Below are 21,349 nucleotides of genomic sequence, written 5' to 3'. Positions count from 1 at the left end.
TTGGGGAGACAATGGGAAACCATGATTTTTGTGAACTCTGCTGGCGAAATACCAAAAGCAATGGATATAAAATTTTCTCTGTGATGCTACAATGTCTAAAGATGACCAATTCTTGAATGAACAGCATGTTGCACAAACTGTGCTAGAGAATGCATAGTGATGCTTGTTGATAAAAGGAAATGCTTGGAAATGCTACCTGCTACATGTGCTACATGTAAAGTGTCCAGGCACTTGAATGACTTCTGATAGATGACATGGGATCTTTATGTATCTTTCACCCTGGTAAATCTGGCCATAGGAAAGCAATGTCCCATTGCTTCGCTCTGGTTGGGTTCTGTCTCCAAATTACAAATATAGCAGTGCTTTTTGGGAATAAAACAGTTCATGAAGTCCTCAACAATGGATGTGGGCAAGACAGTTTCAGCTGAAGGAATCCATCTATCAAAAGATCTTGCAACACTGGAATAATTTTGTTTTGGATAAAGGTTTCCCACCACACCCAGAACAGCACAAATACCAACACCCCTCATCTCTTTACTCTATTGTTGTCCTTGCCAGAAGCCTTTTGTGACATTTCTTTAAACCTGATCAGGCAGAAAATCAAAAAACTGCAGAGGCAGTTTGGGCAAAAGCTTAAAGCAAAGCTCTGAACACAGTTCCGCCATTTTAGCCACCAATTTACAGATGAATATATTTGTTTTTCCTAGTGCTATGTGTATTTAGTTGTAAAATGGAACAGATTAAACAAAAGCCACCAAAAGCAAAATCAAATCAGACCACTCAGCAACATGGTGGGAATATTAGGTTCCAGCAAAGGATTATTCAAGAGCCTGCTCCATGTCAGGAAGGGATTAAATTTGAAAATTAATCTCCCACCTTACAGACATGACTCCTGAAAAGTCTCCTGCTTGGCCATTTTTGTGGGAGTCTGGAGCAAATTACCACATTGTTAGGACATGTAGGGAGCGGGGTGCCTGATCTGGGAGAGTTACCGGAGCTTACGTGCCTGACAGCAGGTTTGTCCTATATGCAGTAACATACACCTCCAGGGGTTGAACGTTAGGTATACAGCAGGTTTTTCTGGCAAAAAATGTTTCCATGGTTATCAGTTGCCTACAGGACCAGGCAACAACTAAACACTGCTTTTTGGGGTCTAGTTTTTTTTTTAAAAAAAAAAAAAAAAAGTGGCACCAAAGTCATGTAATGGATCAGACTTTTTAATAGTTCTTTGTGGTCAATGCAGTGCTGTGATACTGTAACGGCAAGAAGCAAACCAGAAGGTATATTAACGAAAGATGTTTAAAATCAACAGAAAGATAGCCTGGATTTTTCTTCTTCCTTCTGTTTTCAATTAAAAGCCCAGCTCTTATAATTTAGCTGATTTGCTAAATATGTGTTTATGTGCATTAGAGTCTTTGTCTTCTTTACTTGGAGGTGTCACTCTTTCTTAACCCAATTATCCACACTTGGGGGCCCTTTATATTATTTCTATTAGGAAAACAAATTGACAAAGTAAAATATCTTTCATTCAGACCCTTGTTTATTTACAATGACTGCTGGAATTCTGTCTCCTCGAACCCAGGAAGACTCAAAACAGCAGAAGACAGTCTTTCCCTCAAACTTGAAATCATTTTTCAGCCAAAGTTTAGGCTAAAAATCTTTCTTTCTAGGATTTTCTCAGTACCATATTCTCATTGATTGTCCAGCATGTACCTGGTGACCCCTTATTGATTTCTTTCAAGTGGATTTCTTTGTTGCAATTATTGTTGTTGTTGTTGCTGCTACAGCTGTTTGGGAAACAGTTACTGAATCTGTCTGTCGCATATGCCCTGTCTGCATGTGCCTTTGGGAAGGGAGGATAGTCAGTTTTACTTTCAGGAGATGTAATTGTGCTTAACTGTTTATTATAACAATTTTAAATTAAGGATGGCAGTTATATTCTCAGTCTCAGAGGTTTAAATCAGTCCAGAATAACAAAAAAAGGAGAAAAGGGTCTCCCCCAAGCTGATTAAGACAACAGATCCAGGCAATTATGTTTAATTATGTACATAAAATTGGTGGATAGGTCAAAATATCATTTGCCACGTTACAACACTTTTATGTGGTCACAAATCATACAGCTATAAACCAATACAAAGGGCACAGTCACAAAGTGTAGAGGGTTTATTCACAGCTGATAAATTAATTGATAAACAAACAAAAAAAATCCGTTTCAATAAGGCCTGTCTCTTTTTTTATTAGTTTTTATTTTATTGAATGTAAAACCTGCATTACAATATAATATGGTCTTCAGTCTGACAAAGACCAAATATGATCAAGTGCTATCTAAAAAGTGTGATGAATACTTAAAATGAAAGACAGAAGGTGATGTTTGATCTATATTGTATTTGAAGCCCAGCAGATGTCCAGTGCTTATGGAAAGGGGCAGCTACTGCCCATTCCAATGACTGATGGGAACCCCATAAATATCTTCAATCCTTTAAAATTTTTCAGTTTCTTCTGTGCAACCATTAATGGCTATAACTAAACCTTTTCTGCTGCTTTATAATGAAATAGCTCTTGTGCCTGTACACAGAATAAATGGCTCAGTATGACACATATTCTTTATTAGGTGATGCTGGTGAAGCTGTGCCTCAATGGGATAGAGTCTACATCTTGGCCTCCAGAGGTCTGAAGAGGATGTAAGTCCATCTAGCGAGACAAATGGGATGTCAGTATTATAAAAATCCAGATCTGACACGTAGACTCCAGCAAGTTCTTCTAATTTTTGGTTTCCTTCCCCTTCAAACTCTTTTGGATGGCCAGACTATAAGTGAGGCTCATTCTTCCATACCAAAAAAAGACAGATGTTAGGGCATCCTGGTGCATAAAGCCTGAAAAGCCTCACATCTAGTCTGTGTATCCAGCTGCACAGTGGTGTTTTACCTCACGCGGTTTTGCTAGGAAAAAGGTTTAGGGCCCGATACTCGAGTGCAGAAGTCCACATCTCAGCATCACAAAGAAAAAGTCAATAAAGATCAACCAATATAGAGCATAACAATTTTTGTGTATTATGGTGTGTAAGTAACAGAGTACCCATAGCATCCTGCCAGACAGGTTAGATTCAAAGTCTTCAGGGAAATTATAACTAAAACTGAGAGAGTACAATAAGAAGCAGTGTGTTACTTGCACGGCATTGTTTCTCTTGGGCCCATGAAATTTGGAAGCATTTATAGACCGATCTGAAGCCAGCTGGATTCTGATGAATTTTAACCTCAGCCTCTAAGTTTCTGAAAATGAAAATACAGAAAACCTTTGCAAGCTGGTACAGCAGTCCTGTGAAGACTGGAAGCTGGTCAATCCTGCCGTCAGCTCAATGTACCAAATTATACTAAATAAGTGAAACATTGTCCCGATCAGCTTGCATAAAAAAACTTCAGGCTAGAAGACTTCGATGAAGATACAACGAAAAAGTACATATGTGATGCCTAGTCTTGTCGGAAACAGAAATGAGTGGTTACAATCTTTTGAATTATACTTCGTAAAGAGAAGTCTCATGCGGCTGGTCTGAATCCACAACAAAACTCCTGCCCTGATACCTCCTGCCATATTCACACCTTCTGGACTATTGCAGAGCTCGTGTGTGAACACCTAACTTTTTCTCTGAGCTGTGTCTCAGCAGGAGCAGGTTGGCTGAGCATCCTCTTGCCAGCTACCAACGGATGGAGGCGGCGGGGGACGGGGCCCCCGGCGACCTTTTCTGGGCGACAGCTTTTGCAGGACCGAGGCCAGCTTCTGGCAGGAGCCCGAGGCCCCGGCCAACCCCTGCTGTCCGCGGGACTCGAGGCACCGCCTGGGGCGCTGGTGCGGGCTCCGCCGCCCCCCGGCCCTTCCTGTGCCCGCCCGGGGGAGGACGGGCGGTACGGGTACGGGTGCGGGTGCGGGCACCGCGGTCGGGGCCCGGGCCGGGGGCGGGCGCGGTGCCCGGAGCGCGGCGCGTCCCGCCCCGCGGGGTGCCGGGGAGGGGTGTTCGCCGCGCGTCACCGCCGCCCGCGATAAATGCCCGGCGGGGCGGGAGCCAGGAGGAGAAGCGCGGAGCTCCTCGGGGCCGCTGCGACGCGGAGGTCGGCTGGACACGTCCGCACCCGCCGCGCCGCTCCCACCGCGGCTGCCCGCCGCAGCGAGCGGGGCGAGGCCAGGCCGTGCCTGCGCCCCCCGGCCCCGGCCCCGACACGGGCCTGGCGAGGAGGTGGGCGGCGGAGCGAAGCTGGCTGCGGAGAAAGGAGGCAGCCGCCGCCGGAGGGGTAAGGGCGTTGTGGCGGGCGCCCGGCGGCTCACCGCAGCATCCACCCCTCGGCGGAGGGAGGACGGGGGGGGCCGGCGGCATCCAGGCCCCGGCGACCGCGGGGCGCTCCGGTCGGGGAGCGGCTCCTCTCCCAGGGAGAGCGGGGCCGGGGCCGGGCCGCCGGGTGCGGGCGGCGGCGTCGCGGTGGGGAGAGCCCGGTTCTGCCCCCTTCGCCTCTTTTTGTTTCCCTCCCGGCGGCGGGGTCTAGCGCGGTCGGTGTGGCGGGTTTCACGCTTTTTCAGCCAGGGCGAGGGAGTGCCCGTGGCTCTCCTACCTAAAGCACTCAGTCATGTTGCAGGCGGTGTTGGAATATTGTATTCTTGGAAGCGCTGCTACTTTTTCTGAGAGTTATCTGTGTTTTCCTTTGTTTGGTGAATAGAATAACCCCATCTCCCCTCATTTTCTTGTCCAAGTTGAGTACCTGTAGTTTTATTAGGTTTTTTTGGAAATCTTAAAAGCTTTAATCAGTCATCTTTTGAAATGCACCAAGAGGGGATATTTCATATCAATTTTATTGTTTTTCAGTTCACATTTTGGCACTGAATGCAAACCTTTTACCTTTTTTGTTCCTAAATTCCAATACTGGAAGATCTTATCTACAGTCTAATCTTCATTGATGTCTGACTCCTTTTAAGTAGATATGAAAAGCGTGCTTTCTTGCATGCAGGCAGTGAAGTGTGCATGCCAGTGTACTATCTAAAAAACACTTGAACAAACTGAAGTTCATAAGGTTGAAGATAAGCTATCTTCCCAAATCAACAGTGTATACTTAACAGAGTAAAAAAAAGGTAGCATCCTGGTTTCTCCCCCTAAAACAACAGTGGCAAACTGTACAAACTACAGGTTTTGTTGCTTAGTAAGTTCATACAGGCCAGTACTTCAACCTCCAAATTACATTACTCTCTCTTATGCATTTACAGCCAACAGACCTGGAAGAAAGACTGTCTTGGAGCTAACTCCTGAGCATTTTGAGATCATTCATCATGAAGTATGTAGTAGAGGAATGGTTCAGAGTAACTACCTTGCTATTCATAGCTCAAGCAGTTTCCGCAATGGTTCTTCCCAATGCCACGCTCTTAGAGGAACTTTTGGAAAAGTACATGGATGAAGATGGTGAGTGGTGGATCGCCAAGCAGAGAGGGAAAAGGGCTATCACAGACAGTGATATGCAAAGTATCTTGGATCTTCATAATAAATTACGGGGTCAGGTGTATCCACCAGCTTCCAATATGGAATATATGGTAAGGACAAACTGATAGCGACATACAGAAAGAAATGTTCTTAGAATAGTGACTGTCTCTTTATAAAACAGCATACTTTAGTCTTAGCTTGCTTGTTTTCTCATTTAAAGCACTTGTTACTTGTTTGTCTTTTTTTTGTATAGGGGTGAACTGTTAGATAAAAATGCCTGTTTGTGGGTGAAGTGTCATGTTCCACTGATATTAATGGGTTTAATCTCTCGTGGCTCTCCTGAATTTAAGTGGCAGTTCCTCAGTGTTAAGAGGGCAATTTCTAAAATTGTGTTACTCAGAATAGTTGATTGTAGCATAAGAAGTTACCATCTAAGAAGAGTACTGAACTATGCAGTTTCAAAATAACGTGGATTCTTTCCCATGTTTCTAGGATTGATGGAATTTCTGAGCAAAATGAAGCTCCTATAACAAGAAAGTCTTCTGTTTAAGTTGGCATGTGTTACTGGACCGGAGTCCTGTATGTTCCTGTGTTTAACAGATTAATAATGTAATACATAATTTCTGTTTGTGCTTTTCCCTTAAGAAGCCTCTATATTTGGTTTGCTATTAGTAGACTTAAATCCCCCATGTTTTTGAATTTTGATTTTATGCCATAGTTCAAGGCTAACTCTGTCTCTCCTTGCTAATTAGATCAAATCAGGTCATTAGAGCTTTTAAGAAGCCCAGAGGTCTGACAAGAATGGGCAACTTTTCTTCTGTATTCTTGTTTCTACAGAAAAGCTCAAATCTTTATTGTGTGTCAACACTGTATTATTTATCTGTCCAGGAACCAGAGAAATAGCATTACTGTAGGTTGGGTTGTTTATACCAAATATCGCACAGGTTTCCAGACACTTTCCATTGCAAGGTTATGACAGAGGTCATATTAATATTTTTCAAGATGTAGATATCTTTCCCAGCTTGGAATGATGTCAGCTTGGAGATCTGATTGATCTGGAGCATTTATGTGTCCTGGAGAAACCATGCTTACTTAAACCATCAGTAAAGGTAGTTTAACTTAGATTTACCTATATAAGTGAGACTAAGAGCCATCAGAGAATTAGTTATCACATATAATCTTGAAACGGATGATAATATCTGAAACCTCTTTAACCCTTTCAGTTACAATTGTCTGCACATAGCCTCAGTCTTTGTTTTCTGTTGTGACTTGTTCAGACCCTGTTACAGTACAGGTTACCTTTTTGTTCCAAATAACTCAAGTTGATTTCCTTCTGGAAAACTTAAGAAAAAGCCATCCAGCCTTTTTGTAGTTATGCACCTTTTTCCATTCCTAATGCCATTCTACATTTGCCTGTGTTGTATATCTTGGAGAGAAGAATTTGGATGTCTTCATTGGAGTTAGATTTTTGACAGCTGTAGTCTTCAAAGATTCCTCCTGCAATGCACACACTTTGGCCTAGACTTTGTGTTATGTCTACATCTGGAACAAGTTTTGTTGTTGTTGTTATTGTTTTTTGTGTGCTCCCCAGTTACCCTTGACCCAGAGTACAAGTAGCATGGAAAAGAAGTTACCCAACTTTAATGTCAAGGAGAGATTTTTATGTCCCATTATTCAGAATGGGACAGCAGCTTCCAAGAGAGTGGGACTCAATTTTGGCATGATATCCAAGGGAATCAGGGATTGGGATGGGCAAGAGCTTGGGATTTGTGAATGCAAAGGGTCTGTGTAAACGGTCTGGTCAAAGGGATGCATACGTATTCGGGGACAGGAACCCATGAGACGAGTATGGAGAGAGGCAGAGACGCTGGTCAAGAAGGTCTTGAGAAATCAGTGGTGCGGAGGGAAAGAACATTTGATGGATGGATGTGGTTAGGGGAAGAACTGTGACTCTCTGGGCAAAGAAAAATTGGTAGCAGAAATTCATGGAGCAAGGTTAAGAGCACAGGAATTTGCTAAGAGGCTAATTAAAGAAGACTAAGCCTGGGAGTGAGTGGGAAGGAAGATTGTACCTGGACGAAGCGGGTGGGAGTCAGTATTGGCAACCGAGAGAGGATGGTGTAGGACACTGGGAGCCCTCAGCTGCCTGAACAGGAGGAGGAAATGACGGGATTTCTGATTGCTTGCACATACATATTTGTGATATAGTTTGTGATTGTGTGATTGTCCACCTTCTCTTCTATATGAGGTGTCATAAAGGAATCAGGGCTGGCTTCTTGTTTAAAAAGAGTGAAATTTGAGTACAAAATTGTAAAAGCAGTGTGGAGCCACAGATTGAACAGGAAAGAAGGAGCAATAAATGATAGCTTATTAAGGAAGCATGATTTGTTTTGTGCAAAGAGATTCCTTTGAAAAGACTAACAAATGGTCATTATCATAGTGCATACGTGCAAGAAATAAATTACAGAGGCAAACTCCATCCTGTCATGTCACAACTTCTAACAGATATAGCTGTATAACTATGACTGCTAGCTTGTTGTCCATAATTAAAACAAATGACTGTTTTGACACTGAACAGTCACTTTATTTTTCTAGATGCTTATTCATAAAAGGATAGACAAGTTCCGCTTTTCCAGATAAAGAAGTAAGCACTCTTAGATCTGGTTTTCCAAGGGTTTGTGACCTCTGGATCAGTTTTATGAATGACAGAAAGTTCAAAGACCCAAGTATTGATAGAATTAAAACTGGTCTTGGCTATTTTTTTGTAAAATAAAGGATGGGGATAAATGAGGATGTTTAATTAAAAAAAAAGTGTCAGCAGATAGCCCCATATCACTAAAAAAAAATCCTTGCAATGTGATACATTGGGTCTTACCGAAAGTGAGTTCCAGTGCTCCAGAAGAGGGAAGCAATCCCTCTAAATATTTTCCTGATGTTTAGTGAGCTAGATAAGTACAGCTGAAATATTTTGTCTACTTTTGGGGTGCTTTATTAGTACAGACATGCTGGCAAAAAAATCTCCTGCTATGGGCACAGTAATGTACTGTAAGCTGCCCCTTGTACTAGTAAAACCTTTCCTTATAAGTAGAGCTAGCTCTGCTTTTGGAAGTGAAGTTTTATGTCTTGCTGAATCTGAATGGAGGTGATCCAGGTCCAGGTGCCTCTCTGGTACACCTGTCTCTCTAGAAGTCTCATGTATAGTTGAGTAGTTTAAGATCTCCAAGAGTGCTTGGAGCTGGGAGAAGGTATGTGGGGGCTGCATGCTCTCATGGCACTGTTGGTGTGTCACAACTAAGCTAACCTAGCAGGCAGCTCTGGCTGAAACGCCTCTGTCCCACTCCTGCCACTGGCATGTATCTGAGTTGATGTTGAGACTGATCCAAATACTTAAAGAATCAGATTTATTTATCTATCTATCTATCTATGTATTTTCCCAGGCTGAGTCATGAAACTGGCTCCCTACATGGTTGAATCAGATGAGTACCAGTGCTGCTAAAAGCGAGTGGGAATGCATAGCTAGGGAGTGGGAGGGATAAAGAACCACACTTTTGAGTAGGACCTATTGGTTATATGCCTTACTTGCAAAGTCCAGCCTTACCTTTGAGAGAACCGCAGGGCTAATGCCACACTTTGATTTAAGTTGTGCAGAGGAGAAAAGCTTTTGAGTGTATTCTCCAGCATAGAAGATCTTTGTTCTATTTTTTTTTAAAAAAAAAAAAGGAAAACAAAAAGCTTGAATTACTGATTTTCTGTACATCTGTACACTGTCCCCTTATGCCTCGAAAAAGAAGAATGGTACTGAGCTGTCACAGTTCAGAGACCTAAAGTTACTAGCTGCAGTAAGATTCACAGCAGATATGTCTAATGAACAGAATGTTCTCATGGTTGTCTGGCTGAACTTACCGGATGAAAAGTTCATTTTCCCAAGTTCTGTGGCTCTGGTGGTGAGCAGTGATGGATTCCTAAGGCAAGAGGATAAGAATAGAGCATGTGAACAGAGAAACTTCTGCAATGAAACCCCGCAGTTTCCAGCGAACAGCAGCTTAGGGACTTCCTAAATCTGATGTTGTACTTTCTATGTCCAGTAGTCTTAGATGGAATTTTCTTTTATGAATCTGAATGCTTTTGAGTCCATTTGTATTCTTTGAATCCATGGCATCAAATTGCACAGCTCTATAAATTTAATTATGGACTGTGTGAAAAAGTACTTTTTTTTTTGTTTAAACCTGTTATTTGATGCCTTGTTTTGCTTTATTGTGAGAAATAATAATTTCCTTAGTGGACACATGTTTTTCAGCTGAAGAGTCCTACTCCTTCAATTTCAAAACTGTTCTGTCTGAAAAGCTGTTCGATTTTGTTTTCCTCTTCTATCTGCTATGGTTCTACTGTTTCCCTTTTAATTCAAAGAGAAAAAGACAAACTGTTGATAGTTATGGCATACTGCAAATTGATACAGTTGTACTTTTTTTTGCTTCCTAGTAATTTCTAACATTCTTTTACTTTTTGACTGTGGCTAAACTAAAGCCAACATTTTCCTAGAGCTATTCACAATGACTCCAAGATCTTTCCAGTGTGCTAAGAGGTCATTTACTACACTGCAGTGTACGTATAGTTGGCTGTAACCTACAGCAATGTCCTCATTATTTTGCATGTGTTAACAATGAATGCTATGTATCATTTTGTCTTCTGATCACTTAGTATTCATGAGTGTCCTATCTCTATCTTTTATTTTCCTATCTTTTTTTTAACTACCTTAAATAGTTAATACCATCTTGCATTCCCTTTTCTTGGGCTATTGTGAAGAAGGTATAAAGCAGAAGACCATGGACACATCTCGCAGGGAATGTGAAAAATGGTTTCATATTCTTAAATCTATTTTCCATCTTGTCACTTTTTTCTTGACAGTTGGACTTTATGATCTTAGAGGTTTTTTCCAACCTTAAAGATTCTGTGATTCTATGATTCTTTATCTCACGATAGCTGAATTTTATTAATGAATTAATTTTTAAATAACTTAGGAACTTTGTGGAAAGCTTAACTGCACTTAACCCTTTTCCACAGTTGCTGACACCTTCAAAGTCTAATATATTTAGGAGGAATTCATATTATCCATATATTTAGTATGTATGTTTTTTAACTTGTCCTATGAAATCATCCCAATAGAAGTCAGTTTTTAGTCTGCAGTTTTTCAGGATCTACTGGAAGCTTTTTAAAATGCTAACACCCACACGCTGTTTTTTGTTACTGTGGTAATGAGGCCGTTTTAAGAGAGGTTGTGTACCACACAGTAATTTAGAAGTTTCCTGATCAAGTTCTTCCAGATTCTTGAAGGATATTGCCTGGTCCTGGAAATTTGATGCTGTTACAATTTTTGGTTTCGTCTAATATTTCTTAAGTCTGATGTGGATCCTCTGACTCACCTTGTATCTCTCCGTATAGAAGAATTCTGGCGTGAGAACCTGCGTAAGCTCCTCTGTAGGGAATAACAGTCTAACAAATTCAGTTAAGTCCTCTGCAGTGGCCTTTTATGACCTTATGACTGCATGTTAGATCATTCTTTCCTACACCTCTTCCTTCAATAGTGGGAGAGTTTTTGAATTGTCAACATTATGACTTCAATAGAAAGAAAATAAAATCTTGAGGTTATGATGAACAGTGTGTTACGAAAATGTATGGCAGTTGCATGCTGTATATATGTTTATCCTGCCATATGCTGTAAACAATTGTTTCCTGGTAAAGAAAGCAGAAAGGAACATTTTCTTGTTGGTGAGCACAAGAATTTAACAGCACTGGAAAGAGAGCAGAGAGGGATGACGTTTCCCTGCTGCCCTTCCAAAACACCCGAACAATGCTTACCAGAGCATTGTACAAAATAGCATGCTTTCAACATTTCCCACCTTGGGCCACTGACACCAGCGTGGCCTTCACACCTTCTACGCACTTGGGGTACATCTATATGGAAGAGATACCTGAACTAGTACTGAAACTGAAGCCAACTGCTGCTGGCAGTAGTCAGGTCTGACCAGAGCAGTGTGCTGTTGTGGCTTTGCTGCTCTGGTCTCCCTGCCTGATCCTCTGCTGTGCTGGGGCTGGTCGTGCCTGCCCAGCCTCCTGTGGCAAAGAGCTTTAAGACAGAAATGGGAACCATCCTACTTTGTCATATACTTGTCAATGTGTGTAGTAATCTTGGAATATATAAGGCAATACGTTCTTTCTATGGTTAAAATCGTTATTTGGCGGATTGACTTTAGACAACCTTCTGCACTCTACTGCCATCAATCCTACCCTTAAATAAGTATCATACAAGAGACTGTGACCAAATCAGGACATCAGTCCATTGGCTTATTGTTCAGACTGGATTGATGTGGAAGGCCTTATTCTATGTGATTCAGTTAGAAAGGGGTTTTATTGCATTATTAATAAAATCTTACTAGATTGTAAAGTGTTAATAAAACTTGAAAAAACTTGTTTTAGGCACCATAAGCCTACAATTTCCTAACCTCTTGATCTCTTTTTTGTAAGTATTATTTGTGTATCATGGACGGAATTTGCAAAAACTTTTTTTCATTGGCAACATCCAACATTGGGGGTTGGAACTAGATGATATTTAAGGTCCCTTCCAACCCAAACCATTCTGTGATTCTATGAACATTGCACCTTAATAAATCTGAACATATTAATGAAAACTGAGATTTTTTTCATGGTTATTATGGTCAACACTTTAAAAATAGTCATTATTATTTGGTTTGTGGAAGTTGTTTGTTCCTTTATATTCCAAATACTTGTACTCTGCAAGATAAAAGGACCCACCAAGAATAACATTTACAAAAGCAATTTTGATTAATGAATTTATAATGCATTCTATTTTAAACCATTCTTTTAATATTCATTCCTTGATTTCATACATATTTTCCCAAACAAATGGATAAGTCAGATAGCTCATGCGAGATCCTTATTCCATGCATGTGCCTTTCCTGTACTGAAAAGTGTTTAGGTTCCCAGCTTGACAGATAACAATGCATTTCAACCTGGTGTTTCTTGGCACCTCACCACATACTGCATTTTGTAATTACTGTAATTGGAGAGCATCGGTGTCATCTGGGACAAGGAAGTCTTTACTTATTTAATTATTTTTAGTCATCTTTTGGCCAGATCTTGCCAATAAATACTAGGGATATCATTGCAAAGCCCGTGCCTTGCTTCTATGAAGTTTTATTTTGCAAACCTTGTGAAGAAAATACAAACTTCTAGAAGTACTTTTTAAAAAGTTCATATTAGTATAATTTATTTGGTATAGCTGCATGGTTCTTAGGGACAATTATGGATATGTATCTGGGAGCAGTAGTGGATCCATATTTTGTTCACGGGGAAAAAAAAAGAAATACATTGATATTTATTCTTACTTTGTGTTGGTATAATACCTCTGAAGGTCTTAGTTTGGAAACCTTGATAGTGATGTGCTGAAAGTTCTAATACCATATAATTCCTTTCCGGACCATGACGGACTCGTGACTTCTGTGGGGCCTTATATTTTGGGAGGCTTGAAGGTTTGCCTCTCCCTTTCAGTAACTTCATGATTTTCTTCTTCCGAAGAAAAATGAGCATGACTGTAAATATTTCTCATTTAGGCTTTTCTTTATTTTTCCTCAGGCAAATTCCTACTCCATTTAAATACAGATCATTGGACTTTGGATGATATGAACCCACTAGCGGATAGAGCTCTTACATGGATAATAGTAAAACATTGTTTATGTCATCATAGTGACTGAGGGATTGAAATAAATTTTTGGCTATTTTGTGATGCTTTTAGATCCTATGGTGTGCATAAGTCTGGATGTAGCAGTTTCTCTCTCTATCTGTATCTGTAATGTCCTAGCTGAGATTTTTTTGTCTGTAGTATACTTAGGAGAATTGAAACAGCAGTAGGAAACATAAAAGAAGGCCTTGCAGTGGACTTTTACACATTTTGGTGATTTTTTTCTGTGCTGAATAGCAGTGCCCTGTTACATTTCATAGTCCTTTCTGACAAAATTTCTTCCTGTCTCTATTTAGTGTATGTTGTCTGTTGTGCCAAAGCTTTTCAGGGACGCTTGGTTAAAAACAATTCCCATTCCTTTCGAGCAGAGGACTTTGGTTTGTGGAATCCCTTAAGTGGCTGGAGAGCACTTTGGGTGCCAAGAACAGAGCAGCTCTTTTCAGAGTGAACCTGCCTGCTTTCCCTTCTGGTTTTCCACTTTTCTGCTCCACTTCAAAGGTTGGTGGAAGTGCTTCAGCTCCTTTGCCTGTGCTCAAAGGCTACTGACACTGCATCAAAGAACAGAGTGACGTTGACTTATCCTTTTATTCTCTCTGGCAGTTTTAGCAAAGGATTGTGCAATGTGAAGTGGCCAAGAAAGCAAGTGGATAAGTCCACAGTATGACTTTTATTGATGTAATGCCAACAACAACTAAGGAACTCCAAGTAAAGAAACTGAAAGTGGAAAGTAGCAGAAAGGCTCACTGTCTCAAAATTTAAGGGAGCCTTCCCAAAATAAAATAATTAACAACACGGGACAGGCATTGTTCATCTTTTATTTTTGCTGTCAGAAAACTTCAGCATCCCCTATATAAAAGAAGATTATTAAAAATTAATCAGTAGTAGCAGAATCAGAGCTTAAGTACAAAATATGAACAGAACACTGAAAGAATCAGTGAGAGTATAAAAGTAACTCCATATAGCCTGTCATCTTTATGATATCTGCCTGGGAATCTTCTTTAACTTAAGATTTTTAATTGAGGAAAAAAAATTATTTAACATAATATCACTGAAATGCTAGATAAGAATTTATCCTGTTTGTCTATAAATATAGTCCTCAACCTTAGATTTGGCATAAGTAGAGTCACTATCATAGAAAAGTGTGATTCATTAAGAGGACTATCTTCCGTCCATATAGAAAAAGACAACTTTTACTTTATTATGAAGGAAGATCACAGTTTCTTAAAATGAGTCTATTTCACTCATTAAATCCAGAATTTTGGCTGCCTGATAGATATCACAATATATTTGTCCAGAATTCCCTGTTGGATCTCCAAATGGTCAGGAACTCCTTTAATACATTTTCCAACTCTCTTTTTTTTTTTTTTGTAGATTTTATTTAAACATATTTCTAACAGTAGTGCCAAGTCACATACGATCAATGGGTGCTCTCTGGCAGTAAGTTCAGTTCCCTTATGTCAAGTTACAGTGATCATCGTTTAAAAGCAAAGATTCACTGTGACATACTTGAGATACTGCAGCTAATTCCTGTTCGAAGTCCAGGAAATTCTGTAGCATCTCTAAAACTGCTGTATAAAAGCAATCAGTTACAGCTAGTTTATCGTGCTAATCATGACTAGGATTTGAGGTAAGGACCTGTGCTCTGGTCAAGTTGTAATTAGCTATAAATATTTATGAATACTATTTGTAATGAATGTGTGTAATTCATACTTTTAACAGTGGACAAAATGCAGAAATCCAGATCAGCTTTCACACTGTTGCTTCTCGTCCATTCATGTCAGAATATAGAAGTGAATAGATGATTTTTAGTCATGTTCTAATAGAAAGTCTTTATGCACTGCTTTTTAAAAGTAGCAAAGTAAATGTGCTGTTTCAGAACACCTTGGAAAGCTGAATATTCCAGCAAGGTTTTTTTAAAATGTGTAGAGTACACACAGAATTAAATGTGATTAGTCATGTCTGCTGGTTCCTGTTCCTGGTTTTACTTTTTGAACACAAAAAGCTCAAACTCATGAAACTGTAATAGGGAGATACTTCTAAATGTTGGTGCAATTTATTCAGTGTTTGGGAACAATATTTTTGGCCTCATACCACTTTCCTGTTTCCAGGTAAAAGCCACAGTTTTCCTGTTTTTTACTCTTTTCCGAAAGAGTAGCTGAAACCTCAAGGTCTATTCAGGGATCTCTGCCCAGTTTTGAGCTCTATAAACTCTTGTCTACCACATGGTTGCATGGAAGGTCCTTACCATTTCATTTCTAGACAGACAGTAGTCCTCCAACGGAAAATGCATGCCTGGCTTTTGTGGCAGTGGAAAGTTTAACAGTTTTAGCTGTCCTCTTTCTTTGTGCTTAAAGGATATGTCAGTACTAGTTAGCATGGTTAGTTTCGTATTTTCAAGGAGAGTTGTCTGGTGTTTCAGTACTCCTGAGTTTTTGTGGTCAGTCTGATGTATACTGTAAGGGACCTCGGACTAGTACAGAGGCCACATTTTTTTCAAACTCAAATGACTGAAGGTAAGCATCTGAGTTGCGTGCAAGTTATTGACTTTTCAGATGTGCTAATTATCATTAGTTTCCATGGAGTTTCTTTGGCAGCCTTGATACGGATGAAAATGTCTCACCTAAGTGTAGGTGAAAGCCAAGCAGATTAAAACTGCCAATGTCTGTTCATCAAGAAGAGATCATATCAAACCAATCTATTCTACTTTTTTTTTTTTTTTTAAACCCAGTAATTAACCAGCATAGTGTATCAGAGGGAAGTAGTAGGTGTCGTATTTTTGACTCTGGAAAGTTTTTGAGACTCTCCACCCTGATATTTTTGCGAGTGAAAATTGAAAGAAGCTCCCTGTTAAACTGACAAGATTGAAGGTGGTGATGCTGTTGGTGCCTGTCCCTTTTTGGTTAAGCATTTAGGTTATGACTTATGTGAGCAAAGAATACACTGCAGAATACATTAACATTGGCACAGGCTGGGGTTGTTTTAGGGAACATGATCAAAATTAGAAAAACTTGACAAGTGGAAGTAATGGCCTGGAATCCACATGATGAAATTTAACTGCAAGTTGTGGAATAAGGAAGAAATCAAACAGGTAAAATACAAGGAACAAAATGTAGAGGTAGCACTACAATAAAAAGATGCAGGAGTTGCATGGAGTTGCACTGAGTCAGCAATTTTTGAAAGGAGACTTTTCTGTGTGAAACTGGTGAGACCTTGTCTGAAATGCAATGTCCAGTTTCGGTCATTTTTTAAGAATGGTCTAGCCATTCTAGAGAGAATGAGTAAGATTAATGAGATTGATTATAAACACAGAATATGTGATTTATGAGGAAGTTTGAAGGAATGAAGCAGCTGAATTTGTTTAATCTGGGAAATAAAGTTGTTACAGGAAAGAACGTGATTCTTTTTTTTTTCTTGGCTATAAAACATCAGCTAGCATTGCAGGGCAGAAGGTTTAGATTGCATACCAAGGAAATCCTCTTTACTCTTACAGTCGTAAAACTCTGGAAGAAAACTATGGTAAATACTATTCTGAAACTACTGTTACTAGTTTTAATTTTAAAAATATGATAATACATATATATTTGATTCTGGCTCAGTGGAAGAGGCTAGACAGACTACAGTCAAGATTGGTCTCGAAGTCATTTTCAGCTGTACCTTTCTGTCATTCTGTGCTGGTAACATGCAGCGGATTTCTAGTTTTTAACTGTATTTCTGGCTTATTTGTTCATGGCATTTCTGATTCTATGTTTCATCTTTCCTTTTTTCCTTCTCAGTGTCATTAGTCTTAAATAATACAGTGGATTCTATTAAAAAGTAAATAAATACCCATACTGTACTGTGGTATTTACTTTACCACTCTCTCCCTATATTTAGAATGTATACAGCAATGAGGTATTTATACTATGCCATGGTAAATGTTTGCTTTCAGTGGTGCCCACTGTACTTACTTTTCCATCTTTCCTGAGCTTAAATTTTAGATCGTTTTTTTCTTTCCATATAGTCCCATCCCATATGATTTTTTTCTGCCTTCCTACATATATGAAAATCTGCAATTAAAATGTTATCACTGTATTTTTTCTATTCTACTGGTAAACATTTTTTGAGCTACTGGGCTTACCAGTTCTGTTGCAATACCAGTTGGTATAATTGGCGGACTCACTTATGCTGGTCTGCCTTGGGTGACAATGTTCTCTTTTGATTTAACACTCACACAACACAAATGGTGGGATTCATCTCACCAAGCTTTTGATGTCTGTGGTGTAGATGTCTGCGTTTGAGCCGGTCTACTTTATAATTAGCAGAGAAAAATGAGAATTTTCAACACACAGTTTATCTCAGTTAAAGGTGGGTAGCTAAAATTATCTCCCTCTATAGATGCTTATTTGTCTATGTAACTGCAAAGGTAATTTAGATAATTAGCTCCGATGTAGGTATCTGCTTTGAGGCTGTTTAAATTCAGGGGATGTTAATCCCACCCCATGTGATTAGTTTGGCTTTTGATGAATTGTAATTGAAGCTGTGGTATCCTCACTGAAACATCAGCTCCTCCATAAGCAGAACATTGGTTTCAGTCTGCACACTACTTGAACCCCATGTTGACAGAGGTTAAATACCACAATTTGTAGTCCAGGCTGTAAAGTTAAACTGATGTTAGTTGTGGTTTATTTTCATGTGATATGTTGTAAACCAGAAGCATTCAGAAGATCCGTATTGCACGCAATACCCCTGCTGCAAAACTTGTAACCTTCTAGGGTAGAAGAAGAGTCAGCCGCTGGAGCCAGTAACTGCTAGTATCCATTCAGTTTAATCTGCCACCTGGGTTTTAGTCTCAGCTAGTCTAGCATATGTGGAACATTTCTGAAATGCTGATAGTGCCATTTCTGTGTGAATGTCCTTGACGGTGCACTAGGTTTTAACAAGATACTGATGAAGGCAGTGCCTGTGTTGGCAAGGTTTGTGGTGCAATAGGAGCAGATCTGTAGAGCAAAAGAATTGGTGCTGAGGACCTGACATTCATGCTGTCTGCATTTCAGGGGTTTTATTTTGAGCTGGGTTTAATCTGTGTGGACTGAATACCCAAGAGCAACTGCCAAGTGTTAGATGTACTCCTGGAGCACAACTCCTGGAATTTTATCTGAAAAGGATCCAGTTTGTACTCCAAGAATGCTCTGTGATGCACAGTAAGTGGGAGTGATCAGTTTAATTTCAAAAGCACATTCCTGATCTAAATTAAAAAAACCAAACCCTAATCCACTTTGAGTTCAATCATGGTCGTGTTGCAACCCAGTCTAAAAAATCAACATCATTTCCTGACTGCTGGCTTCATGAACGGGAATTTTTTAGATAGTAGATGCAGCAGAAATAGCATAAATAATCATGATACTCAGATGATATGCAGGTTGTTTTCCAAAGCTGAAACAGGAAGATGCTAGATAAAGTATACAACTGTACTGAAACTGTAAGGCTGAAGTATGTAGAGCTAAATGTTTTCACCTCTTACTGTAAATAGATGCTTGCAGGGGCTGGAAGTTTAGCCAATGCTCCTGCTGTACGTAGTGGCTCAAGTATTTTTCAATTTAAGACACGCTGGCAACTCTTTGTACATTTGTTGCTACTCTGAGTTCTGTGAAACAAAAGGAATAGCTTCAAGTAGGTTTGTGTTGCTGAGCAGTTGGTGATGTTTGGTGTCTACCTGCCTCTCTATCTCAATGTAGAAAGCCAACCCTGGTGATGATCTCTTATCCAAAAGGTAGACCACATGTAGTTTTTGAACAATGTGACAAATACTTTTTCTTGATAAACAGATTGAATTACCTTGCAAATAGTACCAAACAATTGCTGGTCAAAGTGTTTGTCAGACCTGGGAATCAGCTGCCTAGTTGCACTTTCATCTTCTTGTGCTTCCATCAATACCCTGTATTTACCAAAGAAATCTGCAAATTCATTGAAACCTGATCGTGTCAGAACTTGAATGAGGGAACTAGGAATCAGGTGCTGCACACACACCTACATTTCAAAAGACCTTAGTCACCCTTTTTATGAAAAGAAACAATTTCCTGGTTTTTTAAGTAATTGTTTTTGAAAGGTTTATTCATCCTTCATCAAGCAAAAAGATCCTTGCCTATAGCTCTGCAGAGATTTCTTTTAAACTTTTTCTGTACCAATTGTTTCAAAGAGTTAAGTTGTTTAAGAAGTGGTCTTTTACAGTATAAATCTGTAAAGTGCCAGCTGATGATGATGAATGTTGTGTGAAGATGAATGTTTTTGAATTAAGTTTAAAGCATCAGAACTATGGCAGATCAGTATATATTTCAGATTTTAATAACACTAATGACATTGTGGTTAAAGCATGAGAAATGCCTACTTCTGGTAGGATGTAAAGTACCCATGGTGCTGTGAGTCTTCATATTTTTCCATTTTTTTTCTGGCTTTTTAAAAAAATCCCAAGCAGCTTGGCATTTTAAAGATTCACTAATTAATTGTATATTTGTTTGAAGTTCTTTGTTCTGTAACTTGCTCTGAATGGACATTTTTATGTGTTTTTTGAAACCTTTCCTTATACATTTGCTTTCCTGCCTTTATCTTTTTTCTTCACTGCTTTAAGGAGGAAGGGAACACTAGGAGAACTTTTGAATTTTATGAAATGAAACATGAAAACATATGTGTATATCTTTTTTTGTATATGGAGATGCTTCCATTGTTTGAGGCCCAAAGCTTGCCATCATGTAAGTGAAACAACAGAATGCTATTAAGAGCACAAGAATAAAACTCCTATTCCGGTAAGGAGGTAGGTTTTATATACTTATACAAATTATTTTATGTGTTTGTTTCATTTAGCCTGCTATGTGAGCAAACACAGAACAAATACAGACTCCTTTGAAAGTCTCTAGCAATCAAGAAAATGACTTGGATGTCTAGGAAATTCTTTGGTACTGGGACATTGAGTCATTTCTTCCAGAATATTTCATAATTTTGATGTAACTTAGGAGAGGTTTTATTTTAATTCTAACTTCTATTACAGACACTTCAGGAAGCAATGGCTTTAAAGAGAAAATGAGACAGTTGAATGATGACTACTGCAATTAAAGAGATTGTTTGCTATGTGCGATTTACACTTGACAGATTTTTTACATCTGAATATGTAATTTTTTTGAGATTTACTCCATCACACCCCAAAATAATACTTAAATAATTAAAATGAAGACGAAATTAAGCTATGTCTTGGTAATCTACTTGGTGTACCTCCATACTGTGGACTGTGATTTGGCACTGAGATATGTAAAATAGCTTTGGAATAACTGGCTGCATTAGTAACAATAGTCATTGTATGTTTGAGCACATTAGAACTCAAACATAGTCTTGATGAAGAAGTAATGTTAAGTTCTACTGTAGGTCGATATTTCTTCATGACCTCTTTATTATATGAAAAAAACCCTGGATCAAACTAGACATTGGCTGGCAGGATAATAGGCAACATTTTCTGACAATAAACTATGCTAGCTGTATGTGTGTGATATCCATGCCAGGTAGTTTTTATATCTGGCTTTAAAAATAAAGGATTTAGGTGTTAAATGTTGAGAAATGAATGAATGAGTCCTTTCTTCTATGGCACACACACAGAATTTCCAAGCCAGCTGACTGTTCTGGAGTGACTTTATTGAATGGTACATGCGTCAGGGAGAAAAGACAGACATGGCATCATTTGCTGCAAACCCAAAATTTATGTGCAGGTTTTTTGACATCTGATTCATTACAGATATCTCATAACATTTTGAAGTTGGGGTTATCTGTTGATTGATTAGTCTACTGTGTGTTTGGGTTAGGCAGTATAATTGGGTGAATTAAATCCTTACACAGCAGCATCTATTTTCTGTCAGATTTCTGATTATTTTTATCGTTAAACTTTTTATTCACTACTTTTAATCAAAATTTTAGTGATTAAACTTAAAATTAATGAGAATATGAGTTGTATTGTCTGAAATTTTATAGCATAGATAAAAAGTTACCTGTCTTTTTATGCTTGTAGTTAAATTCTGATTTATGAGACAGTTGCCATGAGGTAGTATCACAGACATTTTACAAAGGTACTGAAATATGAATTAATCAAGTTTTAAAAATCGTATTCTTTCTCCAGTGTT

At 39.1% G+C, this 21,349-nt stretch overlaps 1 protein-coding gene across 5 annotated transcripts in view; it reads left to right on the top strand.

Annotated features, from left to right (window-relative positions):
* The first annotated feature begins 4,009 nt into the window (after positions 1-4,009).
* Positions 4,010-21,349, top strand: part of CRISPLD1 (cysteine rich secretory protein LCCL domain containing 1) — a 43,871-nt gene continuing 26,531 nt past the window's right edge. Inside the window, exons 1-2 of one of the 5 annotated variants that reach the window (XR_012833786.1) lie at positions 4,010-4,283; positions 5,245-5,565. Coding sequence is in view for 3 of the 5 variants with exons in the window: in XM_075743864.1 (XP_075599979.1) it covers positions 5,308-5,565 (258 nt within the window). In the remaining 2 variants the exon portion in view is untranslated. The remainder of the gene's footprint in view (positions 4,284-5,244; positions 5,566-21,349) is intronic. The other 4 variants (XM_075743864.1, XM_075743866.1, XM_075743865.1 and 1 more) reach the window with 4 other exon arrangements.

The sequence above is a fragment of the Balearica regulorum genome, chromosome 2 (genome assembly GCF_011004875.1).
Source record: "Balearica regulorum gibbericeps isolate bBalReg1 chromosome 2, bBalReg1.pri, whole genome shotgun sequence".
Taxonomy (NCBI): domain Eukaryota; kingdom Metazoa; phylum Chordata; class Aves; order Gruiformes; family Gruidae; genus Balearica; species Balearica regulorum.
Note: the sequence above shows the minus strand (reverse complement) of the source record. Positions and strands in the feature narration are given on the sequence as shown.